This window comes from Canis aureus, chromosome 24, assembly GCF_053574225.1.
Source record: "Canis aureus isolate CA01 chromosome 24, VMU_Caureus_v.1.0, whole genome shotgun sequence".
NCBI lineage: Eukaryota > Metazoa > Chordata > Mammalia > Carnivora > Canidae > Canis > Canis aureus.
The window spans coordinates 21,571,267-21,596,611 of NC_135634.1; the positions used below are offsets into that span (position 1 = coordinate 21,571,267).

At 34.8% G+C, this 25,345-nt stretch overlaps 1 protein-coding gene and 1 long non-coding RNA gene across 7 annotated transcripts in view; one reads left to right on the plus strand and one right to left on the minus strand.

Annotated features, from left to right (window-relative positions):
• Window positions 1-25,345, plus strand: part of CLCN3 (chloride voltage-gated channel 3) — an 87,886-nt gene that overhangs the window by 26,718 nt on the left and 35,823 nt on the right. For 3 of the 6 annotated variants that reach the window (XM_077868540.1, XM_077868542.1, XM_077868545.1), the window contains one exon: window positions 25,177-25,334. In XM_077868540.1, the coding sequence (XP_077724666.1) occupies window positions 25,177-25,334 (158 nt within the window). Of the gene's footprint in view, window positions 1-8,493; window positions 8,755-24,281; window positions 24,337-25,176; window positions 25,335-25,345 lie in introns of those variants that run through there. The other 3 variants (XM_077868544.1, XM_077868541.1, XM_077868546.1) reach the window with 3 other exon arrangements.
• LOC144295897 (uncharacterized) lies at window positions 197-8,460 on the minus strand. Its single transcript, XR_013363015.1, has 2 exons — window positions 8,315-8,460; window positions 197-507 (listed from the first exon to the last, which is right to left on the minus strand). It is a non-coding gene; the product is annotated as an uncharacterized LOC144295897 (long non-coding RNA).

Below are 25,345 nucleotides of genomic sequence, written 5' to 3' on the forward strand. Positions count from 1 at the left end.
ATTTAAAAAAAAAGATTATCTTGATTATTCATGGGCCCTTTTATTTCTTTGTAAATGTTAGTGTAATTTGTCATAAAAATGCCTGTTGGGTTTGTAACTAGGGCCCAAGCTATACAGGAGCACCTGGCTTCAGGGGTTCCAGACCAGATTTGGCCACCCACTCATCACTGACAAAATTCAAAGACAGTGAGACAAATGATGGTAAAACAAGAAGGGATTTTATTTCAATTAAGCCAACACCAGGAAGATAATGGACTGCTGTTTCAAAGAGTATCTCCAAAGTGCAGAAAATTCTTATAGGTTTATATAAGAAAAATATGAGACAGAGGTTGATGGGTACATACATGCATGTGGGCCTTAAAGGTCGGTCAGGTCCATCATTTTCTTGGTGTAAAAAATGTGGGGTCTTGCTGGTGTCAGGGCAGTTGTTATTGCCTGAGGGGTACTTTCAGTTCCCATTATAAGATGCTTTCCCCATTGGGTCTTTTGCCTGAGTTGAATGGTAAGCTGGAAAGAAGAAATTAATCACTTAGAAAGTACAGACTAATGTCAAAACAGAGGTAAAGTCTACTTTCAGGGTTTTTTTACTTTCAGGTTTTTGATTGGCATTTAATTGAGTCTGTAGATCAGTCTAATTCATGAACATGGTATACTTCTGTATATACTTGAATCTTTTTAAATGTCTTCCAATTAAGTTTTAGTCATTCCTAGTGACTTTGTCTTCATTATCTGTTACACTCATTCCAGGGTGATTTTTATAATGCTACTAGTATTTAGTGCTAGTTTTATTTTTAAATTTAATATTGTGTCTGCTGGCATATTTTGAAATACAGCTTTTGAATATTGATTTTTAAAAATTCATAAACCTTGCATAACTCTAATTATACTGACCTGTTGTGATGTCTTTTAAGAATAGTCATATCATTGGCAAATAGTGACCATTTTGTTTCTTCCTGTTCTTTATAGTTTTCCTTACCCCTTCTCCTCTTGCTTGACTGTACTGCTTAGGACTCTGGTAAACAGTTGAATGGAAATGGCAATTGCCCAGTGTCTTTTATCTTGTTCTGATCCTGAAATTTTACCTCCAAATTTAAGTATGATGTTAATCTGGATGTTTTTGTTATCTTTTATCAGAGTAAACAGGTTTATATCCATTCCTAGTTGACTTAATATACAATTTAAAATTGTGAATTGTTGTTGAATTTATCATTTTCCTTCCATTTTTTGAGATGATCATTTGATTTGTGTCTCCTTTTTTTTATATTAATAAATAGTTGATTTTCAGATGCTTAAACCCAATTGTATTCCTTGTATAAACTTAATTTGATCATTGATGTATTAACGTTTTGGGTTTTTCTTTTATATATAAATTGCTGGATTTGGTTCAGTTTTGTTTAGGATTATTGCATCTGTTCATAACAGATCACAGGTAGCTTTCCTTTGTCATACTGTTCTCATTTTGGTATCAAGGTTATATTCCCCTCATAAAGTGAGTTGTAGATGATGCCTTCATTTTCTAGTCTCTGGCATGGTTTATGAAAGACTGGCATTATTATTTCTTCCTAAATTTTGATAGAATATGCCAATGAAACTCTAGGCTTAGAATTTTCTTTGTAGGAAGGTTTTAAAGTATGTTTCAAATTCTTTAATAGTTATAGCACTATTCTGATTTTCTACTTCCTTCTAGGTCAGTTTGATAAATTGTAGTTTTTCAAAATTTGCCTTTTTATTTTTCAATTTTATTGCTATAAAGTCATTTGAGGGATCCCTGGGTGGCGCAGCAGTTTGGCGCCTGCCTTTGGCCCAGGGCGCGATCCTGGAGACCCGGGATCGAATCCCATGTCGGGCTCCTGGTGCATGGAGCCTGCTTCTCCCTCTGCCTGTGTCTCTGCCTCTCTCTCTCTCTCTCTCTGTGTGTGACTATCATAAATAAATAAAAATCAAAAAAAAAAAAAGTCATTTGAATGCCTATAGGTTCCATAGTCTTTTTCTTCCTGATAATGGTTATTTGTATTCTGTCTTCTTCTCCCCTCCTTTTCCCCTTCCTTATCTTATTATCAGTGTCACTCTAGATTTATCACTCAGTCTTTCCAATAGACTAGCATTGCCTTTGTTTGGGGAGTTGTTTTTTTTTTTTTTTTTGTATTTGTTTTCTGCCTCATTAATTTCTGATCATATTTTGTTCTTTCTTTGGGTTTATTTTGCTGTTTTTTTTTTTTTTCTAACAAATGAAACGTTAGCTTCTTAATTTTAAGCTTCTTTTTAGGTGAATACATTTAAAACTATCAGTGTTCCTCCCAATATTTTTATTTCCATGTCATATGCCTTTATTATCATTATTACAAATTAAAAACAATTTGTAACTTCCATAATGATATCTATTTTGACTTAGAATTTATTTAAAAATAATTTCCAAACATGATGAATTCCTTGTTATTTCAAGTTGATCTTGAACATTATTGCATTATTGTCAAAGAATATATATAGTGTAATATTGATGTTTTGAAATTTTTTGAGACTTGCATTGTGGCCTGGGAGAAAGTCTTTTTATGTCAGTGTTTCACCTATGCTATGGAGAGTATGTAATGTGAAGCTTTTGGTTAATGTTTTTCATTATGTGTCCATCATGTAAAGTTTGTTACTTTACTGTTGAAATCTCTAGTTTCCCTACTGATTTTTCTTTGTTTCTTTATTTTTTTTTTTTAAAGATTTAAAAAAAAAAATATTCATGAGAGACACAGAGAGAGAGGCAGAGACATAGGCAGAGGGAGAAGCAGACTCCTTGCAGGGAGCCTGATGTGGGACTCGATCCCAGGACCCTGGGATCACAACCCAAGCCAAAGGTAGATGCTCAACCACTGAGCCACCCAGGTGCCCCTCTCCTTGTTTGTTTCCATCAGGTATTCAATAGCAATGCATTAAAATTTTTCTCTGTATTTGTAGACTTATCTACTACAGCTTCTTGTCATTCTGTAAAATTTTGCTTTTACTTAGAGTTCAAGTTATTAGGTCATATCTTCTGGTGAATTGAACCCCCCTACTTTTCCTTTGAAGTCATTTTCTTTCCAATTATACTATTTTCTATAAAATGCCCTTTGATATCATAGCTACCCAGTTTTCTTTGGATTAGGGATTGCATACTCTTATTTTTTTTAATCCTTTTACTCTCAGCCTTTCTACATTGGTATGTTTTAGCTGATACTCTTATAATTACATAGTTGGCTTTTAAAAATCCAATGCAGTAGTATTTATCCTTTAGTTACAATATTTTAGTGTATTTACACTTAATGTACATATTGTTATGTTTGCATTTCAGTATTTCTAAAACTTAGAAATCTTAATATAGTCTTTTATTCAGTCTTTATACCAGTTTGTATACATGCATAAGGATATCTGACAAAATTTTAAGATTTATTTATTTATTTTAGAGAAAGAGTTGGGGGAGGGGCAGAGGGAGACAGAGAGAGACTCTCAAGCAGACCGTGCTGACCTTGGAGCCCAACATAGGACTAGATCTAACAACCCTGAGGTCATGACCTGAGCCTATATCATGAGTCAGGCACTTAATCAACTGTGCTACTCAAATAGCCCTTGACAAATTTCTAGAAAAGGATTTTGCTTAGACATTAAAAATATTGGCCATTTTGGTTCTTTTTTTTTTTTTTTTTTAATTTTTTTGGATCTGACTTTGAGAAAGTGATTCATTGTATGATGTTTATGACAGATACTTTTCTTCATGTTTTTCATCTTAAGATACATTATTTGGGTAACCAGATAGCCATGTTGAGAACGAAATGCTTTATGTTTGTGAGGTATGAATATTGCAAAAACATTCTGTGTTTTTTCAGTTTATTTTTTGGCTTGTCATGTCTGAAGAATTTGCACGTTCTCTTTTTTTTGTGCTGCAGTAGCTTTGCAGCTGTGTAGCTTGACTTTATTATCTTTCGTGAAAGCTTTACTACCTCTTTTTTTTTCCTCTGATGCTTTTGCTCTGGGAGGAGAATTGACAACACAAGTTAAAGTTTAATGCCATTTGGTGTGTCAAATGTAAATGTAAAGCAACTATACTTAATGGAATGTAAACTAAAGTTCATTTGACATTTCTAGTAGCAATATATTAAGTTTGAGAGGAAAGGATGTAATTATTTGTTAATGTTTATATCATACAAGTGATTTTACTTATAAAAAAAGTATTTTATTATAGAAAATTTAGAACATAGACAAAGGTATAGGGAAGAGATGTTTTTGTTCTCAACACTTAATAATTATCAATTCATGGATAATTTTGCTTCATCTCTACTACTTTCTATTAATTTGAGATACATCTGAAACATCATATCATTTTAGATAGATATACTGAGGAGCAGCCCCAGTGGCCCAGTGGTTTAGCGCTGCCTTCAGCCCAGGGCGTGATCCTGGAGACCAGGGCATGGAGCCTGTGTCTCTGCCTCTCTCTGTGTCTCTCATGAATAAATACATAAAATCTTTTTTAAAAAAACATACACACTGATACTCACCTTGATCAAACTTTAGTCATGCTCATCTGGATTCTCTTCCGAATGGGTTCTCAACTTTGGTCTTATGTGTCTGTTTTTTTGTATTGCTCAGTTTTGGTGATAAGCTTGGTTTAGCTAAAATTCTGTACCTTCAACACCCCTGGGTTCCTTAGCCCCCACCATCTTCCAGGTGATATCCTATCACCCTGGGCTGCCTTCAGCAAGAATCTTGTTAGATCTGTTTAGCCAGAATCCTTCTTACCCCAGATGTTTCCTCTTAGTAATTTTTCATCTACTGAACACCCCCCCATCCCTTCTCCTTGGCTGTTAATTCCCACTGTTTTCTTGTATTGTGAATTAAGCCACTTTCTATATGGAGATCTCTTTTTCCCCTTTTGCAGTAGTCCTGAATAAAATGTTTTTTTCCTTTTTAACTATTGTACAGTTGTATATTTCATTACATACCTCTAAAAGATAAGAATTCTTTTGTAGGCTATTATCACATCTAAAATATCACATCTAAAATATAACTGTATAAAATCACATATCCTGTAATTTTACATTTCTTCAATTATTTCATAAAAAATATACTTTGAAATTGGCATATCTTTTAAGTCTTTTGTTTTAATTCTATAGGTTCCCCCCCCCCCTTCCTTTTTTACCCTTACTATATATTTGTTGAAGAAATCAGGTCATTTGTTTCCCAGTTTGGGTGTTCCTGATTATGTTCTGAGCTGTCATTTAACATGTTACTGTTTCCTGTTACTTTCTGTAAATTTGGTAGTTAGATCTAAAGGCAAAAAAAAAATGTCTTTTCTTTCTTTAAATATTTTATTTATATTTGAGAGAGCACAAGAGAAGGAGACCGAGCACACAGGGAGAGGCGAGGGAAAGGGAGAAGCAGACTCCCCACTGAGCAGGGATCACAATGTGGGACTTGATCCCAGGACTCTTGAGACCCTGACCTAAGCCAGAGGCAGACACTTAACAGACTGAGCCACCCAGACACCCCCATTTTTTAAGTACTTCTAATGTTGTAGATTTCTTGGATCATGTGTGTTAGAAGGGACTTGAAGATTGAACATTGTAATACTGTGGTTATATATGCATAGTTAGAATACCGTAGTCATCTATTCTACATCCCTGATTTAGGGATGGTTTAGGAGAAGTTGTGGTTTATCTGAAATTCCACATCAGTTGAGGATGCATTTGGAAGTAGAAATATCTTCCCCTTCTGAATCTTCTTTAAAGATTTATTTATTCATTTGAGAGAGACATAGAGCATGAGCAGAAAAGAGGGACGACACAGTTTCTCCACTGAGTAGGAAGCCTGATTCTGGGCTTAATCCCAGGACCCAGGGACCATAACCTGAGCCTTAGGCAGACCCCAACGACTGAGCTACTACCCTGATGCCCTCCCCTCTTCTGAATGTTCAAGTCCTTTGTTGTGTTGCCACTTAGTGTTTTTGTTTTTCAGACCTTGCATTCAGAGTATCATCCCCTGTGGAACCTCCCAGCTGTGACTGTGAATTCTTAAATTTGTCTTTTGTTCTCTTTCCACTTGAGCCCCATGCTGACTGTAATTCAGTTTATTAATCTGATAATACCTAAACTGTGTCAAAGTCCTCTTTTGCCACACCTTCCAATCTATGTGCCCTTCCCTAAAGTTTAATTGGAGAGCACTTTAGCCTGAGTAATAATTCCTTTACCATAAGCAGAAGCATAGCCATGGCCCCCTTAAGCATGAGAGATGTGTTTACTTTTGAAATTTTTTTTGACTTTTAGATTTTTTTATTACAAAAGTAGAATAATTATTAAAAATTCCAATAGGAAGTAATACATTTGTTTAAAATTTAAAACATAAATACCAAATGTACAATGATCCTCTCTTCTATCTCTTTCCTTCCTCAGTGATAACAATCATTAGGAGTTTGGTGTGTCTCATTCTAGACTTAACTATACAAATACAGTTTATATATTATATATTCTCTTACATGAAGTTTTGTTTATTTTTTTAAAGATGTTATTTACTTATTCATGAGAGACACAGAGAGAGGCAGAGACACAGGCAAAGGGAGAAGCAGGCTCCATGCAGGGAGCCTGATGTGTGACTCGATCCCAGGACCCCGGGATCACACCCTGGGCCAAAGGCGGATGCTCAACCACTGAGCCACCCAGGCGTCCCCAAAGTTTTGTTCTTTAAAGACAATTCAAAATTTTGGACTTACATCACACAACTTACTTATGCAACATGGTCAGTATATTTTATAGGGAAGGTATTCTTCTTCTAGTTAGTGCTAGGTAGCTATAATTTTCATTTTTCCTTTAAGACTTAGTTGTAAATCAGGAAAAACAAGTTAAGAGAGTGCCTATAAATACCAGGAAAATTTACAGATAAATTTTTTTGTATAAAGGTATGGAACAATAGTATCATAAAAACTAAGTTATTCATGAATGCTATATAGCATGTATTTTTTAAAAGTCTTAAAACAGTAGAATTTATATACCAAAGGACCTCAAAGGAAGAAATTTACATTTAGTTAATTTGGTAAAATTAGCTCACTGTCAAAACTTGTTTAAAAAAAAAAAAAACCTAAGAAAATTTGAAAAATACAGAAAACGGAAAAAAAAACCACGCACAGTCTTTTTTTTTTCATACATAGTCTTATAGTAAATGTTAATAGCCAAAATCAGAATTAAATAAAATATTCCTATTGTAGTCTTTTATCTAGCCTGTATTTCTTTCTTAAAATCCTTTTTTCCCAAATCAGGTCAGATTTTATAAGAAGGGCTAGTTTTCTCTGAGGTTCAAACTTTTTGAAATATAAAACTTTATTTAAACTAATTTAAAAAAGGATCCCAAATAACTATAATGTACCAGACAAATAGAATTACTCTCTTCTTTTTACTGCCACTTGAGTCCTTTCCTTCTCTTACTCTAGTTCTTATACAAATGCCTTGACTTGGAGTGGACCTTAAAGATTGGCTCATTCAATACTTAGGAAAACAGATTTTACAGAAACCCTTAGTCCTATGGTATTGCTACTAGCCAATAGAACATTTTTAGTTAGTGGCACTGCAGCAACATAACTTATTTCAGAAGAATCTCCTAGTCCAGAGGAATCACCTCAGAGAAGCTGTAAAAATGTGAACTCAAATGAGCGTCAGCTTTTTTTTTTTTAATTTAGGAATAATAGATTGAAACAAAAAGAGTTACTTTATTTCTGAATTTCATAAAAATTTTTAGTGAAGAGACTGTTGGAGAACACTTTGAGACACATTTTACTAAAAGCCTTTTTTTTTTCCTGAGAGCACAAAATCTTCGTGAGGTAGGAAAAGTAGGATAGGAGAGAGAGAGAGAGAGAGAAATCTCCTATGTAGTAAACCTTTTGGCATAATTTCACAAGTAATAGCTAAGTTATTTGGTATGTTAAGTTTTCTTCTCAAAAGCTAGAATGTCTTACTAGCTAGCTCCTTGAAGGAAGGAAACAAGAGGCTGTTGGAGGGGATTAGGGCGATAAAACACTAATCAGCTGTTCAGTTACTAAATTTTTTAATCTACAGAAGTCTGTAGTACATTTCTGATAATTAAGAATAGACTTTTAAACCCAATTTTAAATTAAAATTTTAATGAGAATTTTTATAATAAAACCATACACTCTTACTAGTATGTTCCTCCCATTTTTCTACATCAGAAATAAAAAGGGGCATTGTCCACATCCAGTATTTCCTTTTCACATTGCCGTATTACATACTTTGTTTCCCTTACATTTATCTTAAAATGGAAAAGAATGTTTCTTTTGTTTTACTGTACTTGCCACTGATGTTATAGAAGCTGTATTGTGAGTGCTTTAAAATTCTCAAACCAGTTTTGTCTGTTGTACTTGGAGCTTAGTCATCATCATACGTAGCAGGACCTGATTAAGAAGGCTGTTCCGCCTCTAAGCCTTGCTAGATTGTAGCCACTAGCAACCGGGCTGCAATAATTTCCCTTTGATGACATCATTCACTGTGGAAGAACCCAGTTGCTTCAGTGAGTCGAACTACATACAGTTCTAACCCTCATCAAATATGGCATCTCCCTCGCTTGCTGCAGCAGGGGTGGAAGAAATGCCAGTTTTTTTTTAAGCTAGTGAGCTTTTCTTTTTCTTTTTCTTCGTCTTTTTAAAAATTCTAATCATGGATGCTGCTTCTGATCCCTATTTGCCTTATGACGGGGGAGGAGACTGTATTCCCTTGAGAGAATTACATAAAAGAGGTAATACCATCCCCTTGCTATGAATCCTCTGTTGGTATGTTTTGCATGTGGCTGGGCGGTTCTGTAGTTTAAAACAGGTTCTGGATTGTCCTTTAAATATTGCAGTATGTTGTTTAGTTGCCCTATAATGTTTTAAGGGGCAAATGCCGCCTTCTGAATGGCTCTGTAGTCGTCCCTGATTGTTTTCTCTGTGCAGATTAGTACTGCTTCAGATCACATCGGACTTGGACTCGTACTCTGACTCCATCTTCTATGTGAAAATCCTCTTGCTATTTAACTGCGAAAATGAATTAATCCGCTTTTACAGCTAACTAGTGTCATGTTAGCACCTAAAAAGTAATGTTTTTTAAAAACTTACGTGTTTCCTTTCATTTACACAGAGAAATCAAGTATGTGTCTGTGCACCTGTGTGTTTCAACTGCTGCCAGTTCCTATGTAGCTTTTGCCACCACGAAGTAAATTTATAGTAAAAGCTCTCTGTCTACATTTTAGAACACTTGAAGATGGCAATAAAGATGAACAAATTCTTAAATTATTTTTTTCACTTAATATCTATTTCAGCTGATTAACATTAACTACATTGTCTCCTACAGGTATTTTATGAAAACTGATGCGAGTAAAACATTTAGGGTAATTTTTACATGCCAGAAAAAATAATACCCTGTAGTTTGTAAAAACTGGAAAAGCACCCGGCATTCATGTAAATCTTTTGGAAGGCACTGCCTGGGTCTTCATAAAACTGATTACTTGTTAATAGAACTGTCCTTTTAAAATTTTTCTTAAAATAATCTAAAAATAGACTAGTTGGTAGTTCTAGAAAAACAATTGAACGTTAAGAAAAATCTCAACTAGATGATTTCATTTATGAGCCACATTAATTTGAATTACAGCATGATATTATAAACTCATTTTATGGTTCAACCCAAACTTTGGTTTATGAAACAAATAAGGAAGTCATGAGCATATTTAGCTGATTTATTTAAAATATAGTTTGTATTCTGATAACTTTTTTTTAGTACTAAGTTCTGTTAGGATTAGAAAATGTTAAGGTATTCAGCAGATATTTACTGGTTGCATTATGTCTGTTGGACACAATTTAGGCTCTGAGCAGTTGTAACATTGGTTATCCTGTAGTATTCTGTTGTTTGTAAAAGCTTTTCAGATCTTGAGAAAAACTATACGAAGATCATGTTAAAATATAGTGTACTTTTCCTTACAGAGTTTTTCTCAATAAAAATTTTCTATATAAGTATGTATACATATTGTTTTAAACATTTGGGGAAATATTTAAAAGCATAAAGAAGAAAATAAAAATTTCTCATTATCTTACCACTCGGGTTTTTTTGGTTTGTCTTTTAATTTTCCAATTTTTAATGTGTTCATAAACTCTCCTTTTTCCTATGTTTTCATCACTTCTTTTCTGGTAAGGATTTCTTTAAATAGGAAGCAGTGTGAATGCATGGTGACTGTTCAAATGTCACAGTATTTGCTAATCAGTAATTAAACTGTAAAACAAGACAAACTGTGTTTTCTCTGAGCTATTACAACATCTGTTTCTTGATGGTGATAAACCAGAAAACCTGGGCTTGGGAAATTTAAATTCTCAGTGTTGGGCTTGACAGTCTTTGAACTTAATATGGACTCGATCTCTGTGAGATATGCTAATAATAAGAAGCCAAAGCTTATGTGAGAGTAAGGCATGGTTATTACTAAAACGTAAGCTTTTTGTTTCCCTTATATTTTCATGAATAGTCTTTTAGGAATCTTGCTTAAGGTCTAAATCAGGCACATTCTTAGCAGCCCAGATAGGTTCCTTATCCCTTGATGAGACTTACTGTAATATAAGCCAACTATTTGAAAGTAACATTGTGTCTTTGTAGTACAGATCAGTCAGTTATTAGGCCCACTTGAGTGTACTGTGGTATCCTGATATCTATGGATAAGAGGTTATTTGTTTTCCGTAATTTATGACCTATTGTAGCCATGGGTCCACACAAAGGAACTGGAGATGTAGAAACAAGCAGCTAGCATAAATCAAGAAAACTGAATCAGCTTTCTTATGAGGATGAAATTACCATGACTAGAAAGATTTCTTTAGGCTGATGAAGAATGAAGAGGCAGGTATTCAAAATGTAAAATTGTAAAGGGTATCAACAAAATAGACATGAATCTGTTACTGAGTCTCTGAATGCTAGAGTTAGGGATTACCTTTGTGGAGTAAATAAAATTCAGTTCTATTTTTCAAAGTGAGATGGTAAATGATGAAGCTTTCTACTTAAGTTGATAATATAGAGAAGACTGGAAATGTAAGTAGAGGGATCCCTGGGTGGCGCAGCGGTTTGGCGCCTGCCTTTGGCCCAGGGCGCGATCCTGGAGACCCGGGATCGAATCCCACGTCGGGCTCCCGGTGCATGGAGCCTGCTTCTTCCTCTGCCTGTGTCTCTGCCTCATTCTCTCTCTCTCTCTCTCTCTCTGTGACTATCACAAATAAAAAAAAAACAAAAACAAAAAGAAATGTAAGTAGATTAAACATCGAATTAGTTAATATGTCGATAGATTAGAAATTAAGAAATGCCTTAAAATGCCTTTTAGAAATAGCTATGTCTGATGTAAATTTCCTATACAGAAACTATCAAGCTTTTTCATAAAATGTGTGTTCCATTTTTATAAGGAAAAGAATAAAAAACTTGGTTAATTTGGATGTTAGCTTTAATACTTTGACTTTTTCTTAATTTGTTCATGAAGTTCAAGCAGTTTGGGGAGTTGAATTCTTTTCTTCTTTCAGGCCTTTCTTTTACTCCATGAGGGCCCTTTAAAAATTATTGAAGATTAAATATTTCATTCAAGTATTTACTGAGTTCTTGTATGGAAAAGGTCCTATTAGGTGCTGTTGTGGAGAATGATGGTGGTAGTAATAGTAATATTAATAATAGCTAATATTTAGTATAGAATTTACTGTTTGCCAGATACTTTTGTAAGTGCTTTGGTATATTCATTCATGTGTAACAAATCATTTAATCCTCCTCACAGACTTGTGACTTAGGTCCTGTTAGAATCCCCATTTTCCTATTGACAGAACTGAGGTAAAGAAATCATGAAGGGAAGTTAGGATTCAATCCAAATGATTTGGCTCATGCTCCAGTTATGGTGAAATAGTCCCTCTCACTCTGTATATCCATGCTAATTCGTGGCATTTGGAGCCTGGCAGGGGCATTAGAAAGCTTCCCAAGTTTAGAAACAAAGAAACAAAGCCCAAGGAAGTTAATAAGTTTCTATTGAGTGGTATAGAGTCCCTGGTCTGTGGGATTTTAGGGGAGGAAGAGATCAGTCTCCTTTTGATGAGTGCTGTCGAAGTAGGCCAAGGTTTCAAGTACACAAGGGAATTTGATAGGACATTCCTAGTAGAGAGAGGATAGAATGAGTAAATGCTCTGATGGGAGTAAATGCCTAATATGTGGTTTCCTGATTAGTTTTGCTTATCCATGGGGCTATTCAGGGGCAGAATAGCCAGGCAGAAGAGTGCCAGATCCTAGAGGAGTTTGAATGCCAGACCAATTATGGTCTTAAAGAACAAAAAGTGGGGGCTTCCTAATGAGATAAACTTTTGGGGTCTTAAGGTTCTCCCTGAAGTCGTTCTTGATATACATTAGCTCAGAAATGTATTTGGATAAAGTATATATTTTTAAATTTTATTTATTTATTCATGAAAGACAGAGAGAGAGAGAGAGAGGCAGAGGAAGAAGCAGGCTCCATGCAGGGAGCCCGACACCGGACTTGATCCCAGGTTTCCAGGATCAGGCCCTGGGCTGAAGGCAGTGATAAACTGCTGAGCCACCCAGGCTGCCGCTTTTGTTACTAGTATAATAGATGAACTTGTTCATTTTTTATCTCCTCAAAAAAAGTATCATTAGCATTTTTTGCACATTATTTGGAAATCCAGGTGTTAGATGATATTTTTACTGCCAAAGAGATGTTCTGTAGGCTCTTTGTAAAATGATGTTAGGATGCAGGTCCTTACTGTACTTCCATTACCTCTTTTTGCCAATTAGAAAAATTTTATGTCTCTTCTTACAAATTTATTCATATAAGTGTAAACTAAAAAAACAAATATTCTTTATTCGATGTCAGGAACTCTTTGTATTCTAAAACAATAGTATAAAAACAAAGCCTGTGTTTAAATTTATTTTGCTCACAGTATCGGAACTTAAAACCTTCACAAAAATCTGGTTCATATTACTATCTCTAGCTCTATTTTCTAAAAATAACGGGCATTTTATTATTTTTGATTTTTTTTTATCTTATGGCTTGTCGTTAAGTCAGAAATGCTTTGTGTATCAAGATTTCAAAATGTGAGCAAATTTCCTGCCATATAGAGTAGGTTTGTAATTTTGGCCATTTGCCTGCCATTGAGATCTCTGCTTTGTGACTACACAAAGCCACAGGAGACTGGTGGCTTAAATTATATTTGAAAGTTTTGTTTTTTTTTTTAAATAAGCATATGTTTAATTTGTACTGTTGGGAGTCCATTAAAACCTTAATTAAATCAAAAAGATTTCTTTCAGTTTATTCCTCTTGCCACTCAAGAAAGCAAATTTCATAAGTCTTTTATTCATATAATACACACATTATCTTACATTTCAGAGATAACAAATGAACATGGAATTTGTTTCCAGTTATACAGGTGTCTTTATATCCACTTTATTATCTCTACCTAAGGATGTGGCTTTTTATTTTGGGATGGCAATGGAACAGAGAAGAAAACAGTGAATTGGGTAATGGACTCAGCATTGCTATTGACTGCCTGTATATCTCTGGTCAACTTCTTTGGAATTTGGTTTTAATTTCCCAGTCTTTATAGTTTAAATCTTAAATATGACTGTGGATGGCAGAACAAATTTCAAGAGCATATAGTTTCTTCATTTATCCAGTGGACATTTAATTGACCACCTACTAAGAACTTTGCACTGTGCTTGCCATTAACCTTTTTAATCTTTCATTTGGGAGCCTGTTAACATTCTGGAACTTCCACTATCAACTTACATTTACTTTCCCCTCCCTCACCAGGATGATCATTTCTTATCAGTAAGGTCACAGAGGGAAGGAAAAAAAAAAGCACAATGGAGACTAGACTTCCTGTAATATACAGAAGAAACTGAGTAGTCAGAATATGTAGAATTTTGGGTTAGTGGCTGCCTTTTTTTTTTCATAATTAAAAAAAATGTGTGGTGTGTCTGTGATAGGATAGTAGTCTGCATTATGATTTTAAGTGCCAAGGATCACAGCTCTTGTATCTTTTGAAATGGACTCTAGAAGTAGTTAAGAACTAATCTTAATAAATAAATGCATACCTACTTAACATCCCAGCCTAGTATTTGGCTATTCCCCTTGGAGAAAAGACTTAGGCTGCTGAACATGTGTGACTGTGAAATTTACTAATAAGTTCAGTTCAAGGTGTAACAGTAGTTTTTTTTCCCCCAGTGTTTTTTTGTTTTTGTTTTTGTTTTTTAGTTCAGTTTGGCAAGTATATATTGTGGGCCAAGTGGGTGGGAATATAAAGGTTTTTTTGTGGAAAAGCAGATAATTTTATTAATGTCTGTATTTTAGTTCAGTGTTTGTCAAATTGCATATTTTAATGTGTTGGTCATGAAATCAACTGGGTTGTGACTAGTATCAAAAAAAAAAAAAAAGAGAGAGAAAGAAAATAGTAAAGTATGACTGTATTTGCCAGAAAGTAAGTATACTAAACTTTGGTTTTATTTAGGTATATGTCTGTATACCTTTCTCACTATGTTAGTGAGAAATGTTTCTTGCTATGGGCCACAGTCACATAAGTTTGAAAACCAGTTTCTAAGTATACACATGGAGGGGCAGTTAGCTCTCCCTGGGGTAAAGTAGGATTCTTATGGCCCAAAATGAATCTGTAACAACCTGATGCTGAAAATGGAATAGATTTATTGTCACAGGCCCCTGCTACAGCATAGGAACATGAGTGCTGGTAGCAAAGCAGTGCCCATGAGTAGTATTGCCATAATTTTTCGTTACAGCATTTTAAATAATATAGGACAAGTTTGGAACCGAAGGCAAAGAGGGATGGTAACGGTGAAGGGTAGGATTGTATTAATTGTCTGAAAAATGCCTGTGCACAGGTGTTTTGGGAGAAGGCACTACCTAAGAGTTCTTAGACCCACTAGGAGAGAGGAGTGTCCACATATCTTACAGTATACGTATGCAGGCAGACTAACCATGAAATTATTTTTTAGTCAGTATTCCATAGTGGTAAGATATGCCTTTAGAATCATACTGCTTGAATTTGAATCTCTGTTAACTCCTTAGTAGATGTGTGACCTTAACTCTTTGGGTTTTGTTTTTCTAATTTATGAAATGGAGTAATACCTATTTCATGGGGTTGTTGTGAGGATTAAATGAGCTAATATATATAAAGTGCCAAAAACAATGTAGATAATGTTTTATTGTTGTTAGATACCAGATAGATAGCAGTATCTGGCTTCTATAGAGGTAGGAAAGAATTTTTAAAATTCTGATCTAGTCTAGTTTATTCGTTATTTCTTTTGTCACTTGTGCTTTGGTGTTTTATTTGCAAAACCATTGCCTAACCCAAGGTCATAAACATTTAGTCTTCTGTTTCCTTTTAAGAGTTTTCTAGTTTTAGTTAGCCCTTGCATTTAGATCTGTGATCCATTTTGAGTTATTTTTTATGTATAGTGTGAGGTACAAGTCCAGCTTTATTTTGCATGTGGATAGCCAGTTGTCCCAGCATCATTTGTTGAAAAGACAAACTCTTTTATTGTTTAGATTATAGATATTGGTAAATGAGTTTCTGTTTACATAGGTATGTATGAATTCGTACATACTTTTGTACTTAACTGCTTATAGAAGCATTTTTCATAATAGCTAAAAGGAGAAAACAATCTAAATGTCCATCAGTGGTTTAATGGAATATTATGGAATATCCATTATTGCGATATTCACTCAAGAAATGAAGTACTCATACATGTTGTGACATGGATGAACTTTGAATACATACTAAATAAAAGAATCCAAATACAAAAAATTATGTATTTCTGATTCCGTTTATATAAAATGGCAAATAGGCAAATCCATGTAGGCAGAAAGTAGATTAGTAGTTGCTGAGGACTGGGAAGTTGAAGAGATACAAAATTCTACATCTGGAGAAAAAAATAAAGTTCTTTATCAATAAAATTGTTTTTGCAAGAAAACTACAACCCAGTTAACAGCTCGTTGATTAGATAATTTTTCCTGCTTACTGAGGTGTTTTAGTGTTGATGATACTTGAACTATGAAATAATGTTAGTGTTTTCTTTTTTTTAATGTTAGTGTTTTCTAATTACAAAATGTCCGCTTCATGGAAAGATTGGTTATTGACCATAGATTTTAGAAATCTGTTTGTGTCCATGCCAGTTGGGCATAATGAATTAAATGATATTTTTTTAAAACTACAGGATTTTTAATATACAATTGTAGAAGAGCTCATCATTCAAATTTGTAAGGTATTTTTCCCCTTTCTGTGTCTTTTTGTGAATCTTTGGGTTAAGAGTAATGCCATATGAATAATGCAGCCTGGTGCAGTTTTAAATACCAGATTATTTGAGCAGAAACACTAGGTCATGCTTATTGAATTCCTGTTTGTCAGATTATCATCAGTTTACACATCGTACTCTAAAAGTGGGTGAAAAAAACCCAGGTACCTCTAAGAGGTTTGTAAGTAAGTTGTGAAGGATATAGTTAAATAGCTAATAAATGGCAGAGCTGGAGAATGACTTTAGGCCTGATCTCCAAGCTCATTAAGGTCATGGAATTTCTCTACTAGGTTACTCTGAAAAGAAGGCAGCCTTTTTTTATTCTCCCAGCCATTGTGTAGTAGAAGGGTAATCTCTGGCATCTGATAGGACTCCAGAAAAGTTTTTCATTTTTTTCTTAAATTTGGGAACTACTTTCAGATTATACTTTCTTACAGTCCAAGTAGTAGGAACTATCCTATATCCTTTTGAAGTTAAGTCATTGACATTAACAGACTCCAGTGTCTTTGTATCACAGTGTTCAAGATTTACATTTCTAGGAGAGGATTTGATCAGTCTAGCTTGGATCATGTGCCTTTGTCTTAGCTGGGGAGGGGAGGATACCTTGATCAGTGTTCTCCACAAGATTACATGCAATGAAGGAAAGAAGCTTCCTAAAAATAATTGGGTTCTATCACAGAAAGAAAGGGAAGGGGTTTCTAGGTGGGTAGAAACAATAAGGGAGTATTATACAAAGAAAAATCCTAATCTGAGGACAGCTGCTGGTTAATGTGGTCATTTTAAATTTGGAGATACACCTGGTTATTGATATTTACTATCTGGGTACCTGTTTGAGGAAAAATGTTAAGAACAAGAAAAAAGTTAAAAATTTAAAAACTAATTGGGAAAGAGGATGACTAATTAGGCTCACATATGTTTATTGCATGTACTGTTTGTAATGCAAACTAACCTGGAAGTTTAAATTACAGTAGGTCACAGCAGTTAAAGTAATCTGAAGTATATTGAAAATGATGTGCATATGCACTCAATGATATAAGATAGTTTTTAGAAAGTATGCTTAGTAATAAAGGGCTTGTAAATAAGTGTGGCTAGAATGATCTCATCTGTATTTTTTTCATTATAGGAGAATGTTAAAGGCTGAAGCCACTTGCCAGTTTAATTATCATAACTCTTGTTTACTCAGTTCCCCTCCTTGCTTCCCAGCAAACTTTGTGTAGTTATGAAGGATTGGTTCTTCATCTAGTCTTTTTTCAGTCCATGTCTTATTGCAGAAAGTCGAAGCCATTGTATTTAAAGCCTTTTGAAACCTAGAAACCTATCTCTTATAACTCCAAGGTACTGGCTTTTAAAATTTTGCCTTTTCTAATGGATTTTAAAAACCTAACTATGAAACTCGGAAGCCATATTAATGGCTCTTGTTTTCTATGTTCTGTTGCGTATTTCTTTTCCTGTGGCAATTGATGCCTCACCGAATTAATAGGAGAAAAATGTGGAGAGGACAAGGAAATAATATTGGGTAAGGAACCTTGATTAGTATTTTCAGAAGGTATTCTGGTGCACCTCTACTACTGTCTTCACAGATAAGTAAATGCAAGCTGTATGTGCCTTGAGAAATGGGAAGGCCAGGGTAGGTAAATCATGTCATTTTGTGTTAACGAAGTGCAACTATAAGAAGAGCATTTTCTAAGGACAAAGGCATGATCAGGGAAGGATTGCCTGACCACCTTTATTTCATTGTCATTTTCATTCTTTGTCTTATAGATTCCCTTCCAGATATCAGTTTTAGAAAAGCTAAATTATAATTTTCAAATTAACCAACCATTGAAGTATTATTTTAGGCAAGAGAGAGATCTACTTTATATACATATTCATGAATGTATATACTTTAATCTGTGCTTGTGGTATTAAAAGATACATGCTTCATTCATACATAAGATGAAGTTGAGAGGTGAAGCTAGATAACTTGTACGATTCATAAAAATTTTATTAACACAATTATTTGTACTTATCTCATTTTAATATATGTAAGTTAAACTTTATAAAAGCTAGGTTGCAGTGAACTATACACAGAGATGATACATAAGGTGTTCCTGAGGATGTGGAACCCTCTTGCACTGTTGGTGGTAATGTAAGATGGTGCACCCACTCTGGAAAACAGTATGGAGATTCCTCAGAAGGTTGAAAATAGAGCTACCCTGTGCTCCAGCAATTGCACTACTGGGTATTTACCCCAAAGATGCAAGTGTAGTGATCCAAAGGGGCACCTGCACCACAATGTGTATAGCAGCAGTGTCCACAATAGCCAAACTGTGGAGAGAGCCCGGATGTCCATTGACAGATGAATGGATGAAGATGTGGTTCATATATATATATATATATATATATATATATATATATATATATATGAACTGGAATATTACTCTGCCATCAAAAAATGAAATCTTGCCAATTGCAATGATGTGGATGGAACTAGAGGATATTATGCAAAGCGAAATAAGTAAATCAGAGAAAGACAATGATCATATGCTCTTACTCGTGAAATTTAAGAAACAAAACAGAGGATCATAGGGAAGAGAAGAAAAAATAAAACAAGATGAAATCAGAGAGGGAGACAAACCATGAGACTCTTAATCATAAGAAACAAACTGCTGGAGGGGAGGTGGGGTGGGATGTGGTAACTGGGTGATGGACATTAAGGAGGGCACGTGATGTAGTGAGCACTGAGTGTTATATAAGACTGATGAGTCACTGACCTCTACCTCTGAAACTAATAATAAAAAATGATACATTAGGAATATTTAAAAACCATCGTTATTATTAGGATGCATTATATCTTTAAAATTATTCCTAATGTGGGATATATAGGCACTTCTATTATACTGTTAGAAATGAATGTTCCCTACCCAGTTTAGAGTAGGATAGGAAGTCTGTCTCCTTCTTCATACTACTCAGATTTCCATGTTTAGCAGAACAAACTATAAAAGAAATATATGAAATGTCACACATATTCAAGTAAAAGTTGGAATCTTTTTTTTAAATAGCCAGCTGAATCAGAAATCTGTTGCATTCTATAGACTAATAAAAAAATCAGAAAAAAATTAAGAAAAAGCAGATTTCTGTGTATTGATTTTTTTATCCTGCAGATTTGCTGAATTCATTTATTACTTCTGATAGTTTCTTGGTAGAGTCTTTAGGGTTTTCTGTATATAGTATTATGTCACCTGTAAATAATGACAGTTTTATATCTTCCTTGTCTGATTGCTGTTGTTAGATCTTCCAGTAATGTGTTGAATAAAAATGATAAGCACAGTCTTGTTCCTGATCTTAGTGGGAAAGCTTTTAGCTTTTCACCATGAAGTATGATGTGGTTTTGTCCCATATTGAGTATATTCCCCCTGTCCCCACTTTGTTGAGTTTTTATTATAAACAAATGTTGAATATTGTCAAATGCTTTTTCTGCATCTATTGAGATGATCATATGATTTTTCTCCATTTTGTTAATGTGGTGCATCACATTGGTTTGTGGATATTGATCCATCTTTGCATCCCTGGAATAAAGTCTACTTGATCATGGTGAATCATGCTTATAATGCATTTTTGAATTTGGTGTCCTAATATTTTGTTGGGTTTTTTTTTGCATCTATGGTTACCAGAGATATTAGTCTGCAATTTTCTTGTTTTGTAGTGTTTTTGTCTGGCTTTGATATCAGGATAATTTAGGCCTCCTAGAATGGAAGCACTGAAAGCTTTCCTTTCTTTTCTATTTTTCAGGATAGATTGAGAAACTCTTTCTCATTATCTTTAAATAAAAATGATTTACATTTCTAAATATGAAATTGCTCTGGCATTAGAACTTAACTGCCTTCTGAACTATAGGGTTTAGGTGTCTCTGCACTATTGACTCCCCAGTACTCTTGATGCATGTGTTAGGCATGTCCTCCTCTGTTGGAAGTCCTTGTGACAACTTCAGGGGCTTGATTCTTATCAAATGTTTAACCACTTTCAGAAAGTTTTTTCATTCACTGAAAGGATATTTTTGTGAATTTGAGGAGTATGTTCTTTTTTTAACTCAAGCATCTTTATTATATCTTTTTCCCAATATGGACATCTTTTTTTAATTTTAATTTTTTAAGATTTTATTTATTCATGAGAGACACACAGAAAGAGGCAGAGACACATACAGAGGGAGAAGCAAGCTCCCTTGCAGGGAGCCCGATGTGGGGCTCCCTGGGACCTCGGAATCACGACCTGAGCCAAAGGCAGACTCAACCACTGAGCCACCCAGGCGCCCCATCTTTTTTTTTTTTTTTTTTTTTTTAAGATTTTTATTCATTCTGTTGAGAGAATGGGAGCATGTACAAGCAAGGGGAGAGAGATTTGGAGATTCCCTGCTGAGCAGAGAGCCTGATGCCAGGCCTGATCCTAGGACTCTGATCTATGATCTGAGCTCAAGTGAGCTACCCAGGTGCCCCAGCAATTTGGACATCTCTTTGTACTTTTTTATTCTGGTAACAACCTGCAACCTATGGGGAGGGTACTGTGGATCCCCCACCATATTTTTCATGATCCAGATGAAGGCTGAAACACTTTATCTGGAATTCTGGGAAAATTTGTGATGAATCCAGTCTGTACAACTCACACCTTTTGTCACAATTTGTAATCTGTCTGGGGGCCTCTGAACTATTGAGTGCAAAATCCCTGCCAAGAGTGTGGTGACTTCAGAGGCTATGAGAAATAGAAAATAGATCCGTGAGTCAAATGTCTCTTGTAAATGGACGGGTTCCCACTTCTGTATTATTAAAAAATGAGAGAAAGCAGAGCAGAGGACAGACCACTAAATGTGACACTCTGCAAGCACAAATTTTAAATTAAAAAAAATGTTAATTGATTTCACATTCAGTATGATATCTTTCAGTTTTTGGTAATAGCCCTGTACAATGAGTAAGGAACATGGTAAAAGGAGAGAAATTAAAGCCAAATTGAAATGTCTCCCTTTCTCTTCCTGGGGATTCCATTTAATTATATATATCAGAGCCAAAGAAATACTCTAATCATTTGTCTCAGCAAAAAGTTTTTACTTTCATACCAAAATCTTCCCTGGTTACTGTCCAAGCCAGTTGGGTAACAGGAGTTGCAAGAATGCCCCAGATTTCCTTTAGAAATAATTTGGAGGGGAAACTGTGACTGTTTCCGTGGGCTCCCCTAAAACCAAAAACACCAGTTAGTATTTCTCCCTATAATACTGGGGAGAATACTTTTCAAACACTATTGCTCTGTGTGTAGAAGCAAATAGGGATAAAGGGATACACTGACCTACAAACAGTCTGTTGAAGACACAAACTGCTCTGGCTAATTCTCATGCTAACATGTTCTGTAGCAGCCACAGAAGTTTAAGGGACACAACCTGAAAGCCCCAAAGCACAAAACATTGGTTCACAGGGTCCTCTGGTTTAAAAAATTTGAATCCTTTATTTCTGGTTTTCAGGTATTTTGAATTGCTGCATAGTTTTGTAAATTAGATGTGAAAGTAGTTTCTGCAGAGTATTTGAAAATCATTAAAGACAAGACCCATAGTTAATGTAAATATTGTTTATTTTGTTGCTATACTTTTTGCTACCTCATAAAAATAAGTGTCTACTTTTCTATTTCCTGGCTTATGTCTGTTAGAGTAATACATGCTCCATTTGCTTATCATCTTTGTGGTGCAAACAACTTGACAATTCTTATCATGAGGCTGGTGACATATTGTGTGGATATATGTTAAGTAGTATAGAAATTTTGCTTTTTATTTATGTTTGAAAAGATTTTATTTATTCATGAGAAGCAGAGAGAGAAAAGCACAGACATAGGCAGAGGGAGAAGCAGGCTCACTGCAGGGAGCTGATGCGGGACTTGATCCCAGGGAGCCCCTGGGACCATGACCCGAGCCAAAGGCAGACGCTCAACCACTGACCCACTCAGGCACCCTGCTTTTTATTTTTTGAATAGAAGAGTAATAATTAAGATCAACAGCCCATGTTTCTTTAACTCTACCCAAGTAAAACCAACAAGAGGTGGAGGGAGTTGGAGGTTCTCAAAATATATCATAGTAGACTTTTAAAAACATTTTCTTTTAATTTCAGGCTTAGAGATGTTGAAAATAGTGAAAAGAGTCCTATATACACTTCACTCAGGTTTCTGAAATGTTAACATTTTACCACATTTGTTTTTTCTTATTCTTTCTTTCACTGTTATATGTGCTATTCTCTGACATAAATTATTTTGTATATGTATATATAATACACAAAATAAATGTGCATGTATATATAAATACTTTAGTGTGTATTCCCTTGTAAATGGACATTCCCTTATATGAAATCAAAAAACTGATATTGATTGACATTCCCAAATCAGAAAACTGTTGATATGTATTATTATCTGATCTACAGACTGCTTACAAATTTTTCAGTTATTTTACTCTGTCTTTTAAGGTAAACCCCCAAAAAACCACAACCCATTTTTTTTCCTGTTCCACATTCTAATAATCCAGGAGCATGATTATATTTATTTGTCGTATCTTTTGAGTCTCCTATAGCTTTAGAACAGTTCCTCAGTTATTTGTCTTTCATGACTTTGACATTTTTTGAAGAATGTAAGCCATTTATTTTGTAGAATTTCCCTCAATTTGTGTTTATCTTGTTTTTCCTTTTAAGATTCAGTTTATGCATTTTTGGCCAGAAGTGATGTTATCATATCAGAAGGCTATAGAGGCTTTTGATATGTCCTGCAAAAAGATTTTTTTAAATTGCCAATTTTAATATTATCACGTGGAAAGCAGAGTCAGAGATTCTCAAATTTATCAAGACATAAGTACTCACTGTGTTTATTCTCTGTAGTTTTTTTCTTAAGAAAATTTCTGGCCTTTCAGGCAGCTTTTACCAAGTGGAAATTGATGAGTAAAATCAGGGCAGAGAGAGGAAGAAAGAGCTAGTGTAAAAAGTATAAAGTTGTTTTATGTAAATCAACATGGGCTATTGCAGGGATTGGCCTTTTAAACCCTCGGCCAAGAATGATAAATTATTCATTCCTGGAGTACATCTGCCAAAACGCTGAGATCAATATACTCTTCTTTTAGAAGTTTTATACTTTCCAAGGCAAATATTCAACTGTATTAAATAGGAAAGGAAGAGAGAACCCTGTTTGATCTGGTGGAAGTAAATAGACATTGTTTATTAATACAATATTCAATATTACATTGAGTCAGGGATGTTTTTGTTACCTTTGCACATCTCTCTCTTTTTTTTTAAAGACTATTTATTCATGAGAGACACAGATAAGCAGAGGGAGAAGCAGGCTCCCTGCAGGGAGCCCAATATGGTACTTGATCCCAGGAACCTGTAATCATGACCTGAGCCAAAGGCAGACGCTCAACCACTGAGCCACCCAGGTACTCTACCTTTGTATCTCTTATACATCTAGCAGAGTGCCATTAAGTAGAAAATTCCTAGTAAATATATTCAGTTGAGTTTGGTTCGTGCTCTAGAGACTTTAGATCAGGGTTTGAGGGACGCCTGGTGGCGCAGTGGTTGAGTGTCTGCCTTCAGCTCAGGACGTGATCCTGGAGTCCCAGAATCAAGTCCCACATCGGGCTTCCTGTATGGAGCCTGCTTCTTCCTCTGCCTAAGTCTCTGCCTCTCTCTCTCTCTATGTCTCTCATGAATAAATGAATAAAATTTTTAAAAAGGAAAAGATCAGGGGTTGAGCTAAATGCTGCTATTCACCTGTTTTGTAAATAAAGTATTATTAAAACATAGCCATACCTATTCATTATATATTATCTGTGATTTTCTTTGTGTTACTATGGCAGAGTTGTGTTATTGTGACTGTGTGGCCTCCAGAGCCTAATGTATTTGCTCTCTGGCTCTTTTGCTGACTCTTCTTTTGGATTATGATCACTTTGACATTAATTTGTTTTTGTTTTCCTTCTAGAGCACACAGTAAGATGTTTCACCACACTGTGTATAACTTACGGATTTATGCAGTTGTAAGTGCGAGAAAAATGGAAGTGGACTTTGCTAGGTTAGGGAGTGTCTGTGTATTTAAATTTTGGTAGCTTTGACTTCCCAAAGGAGTTATACCAGTTTATACTTAAAACTAATTTTGTGGTAAGCTTTCCTTCCCCATAACTTTGCCAAGTCAGCGCATTAACTGTTTAATCTTTATCCATCTGATAGAGGGAAATGATACGTAGGTTTGATAGGCATTTCTCTTTTTTGTATTGTATTGAACTTTTTAAGAGCCATTTATGTTAGATTGAACTTTTAAAATTTAATTCTTTTTTGTGAATTGTCTTTCAACATCCTTTCTGATACCTTAAATTCTCTTAAAAGTATATAGTGGGCACATGTCAAGAGGATGTGTGATATGAAATATCAGTGAAAAAAATTTTCCTACAGGGCAAAAATAAAAAACCCCAATACTACAACTCTCAGTATATCCTTTCTATAGATGAAATTGAATTGTTTTTTGCCAGATGAAAGCATTCATTTTCAACTTATCAATCTTCTATAAGTCATTACCTAACTTTATAGAGTTTATGTCCTAATCAATAGAAAATAATAAATCAAAGCCCTCTTCCTCAGAGCAAAAGATGACTACGAGGCAGGCTTATTTTTGATACTCTAGTCTGAGTTTGAAAGGACATGCCACGGTCTTTTGCCTTATTTCCAAGTTTTAGATAATTTTTCTTGATAATTTTTCTTCCCCTATTTTATTACATTTCAAGTGATACTGTTTCTTTATGAATTACCAGTGAACTTCTAAGGTTACCTAGTTCACCATTGTCTCTCATAAAATGTACTTACTGTTCTTTTTTGCTTTATAGGAACTCACTATACAATGACAAATGGAGGCAGCATTAACAGTTCTACCCACTTACTGGATCTTTTGGATGAACCAATTCCGGGTGTTGGTACATATGATGATTTCCATACTATTGATTGGGTGCGAGAGAAATGTAAAGACCGAGAGAGGCATAGACGGGTAAGTATTTT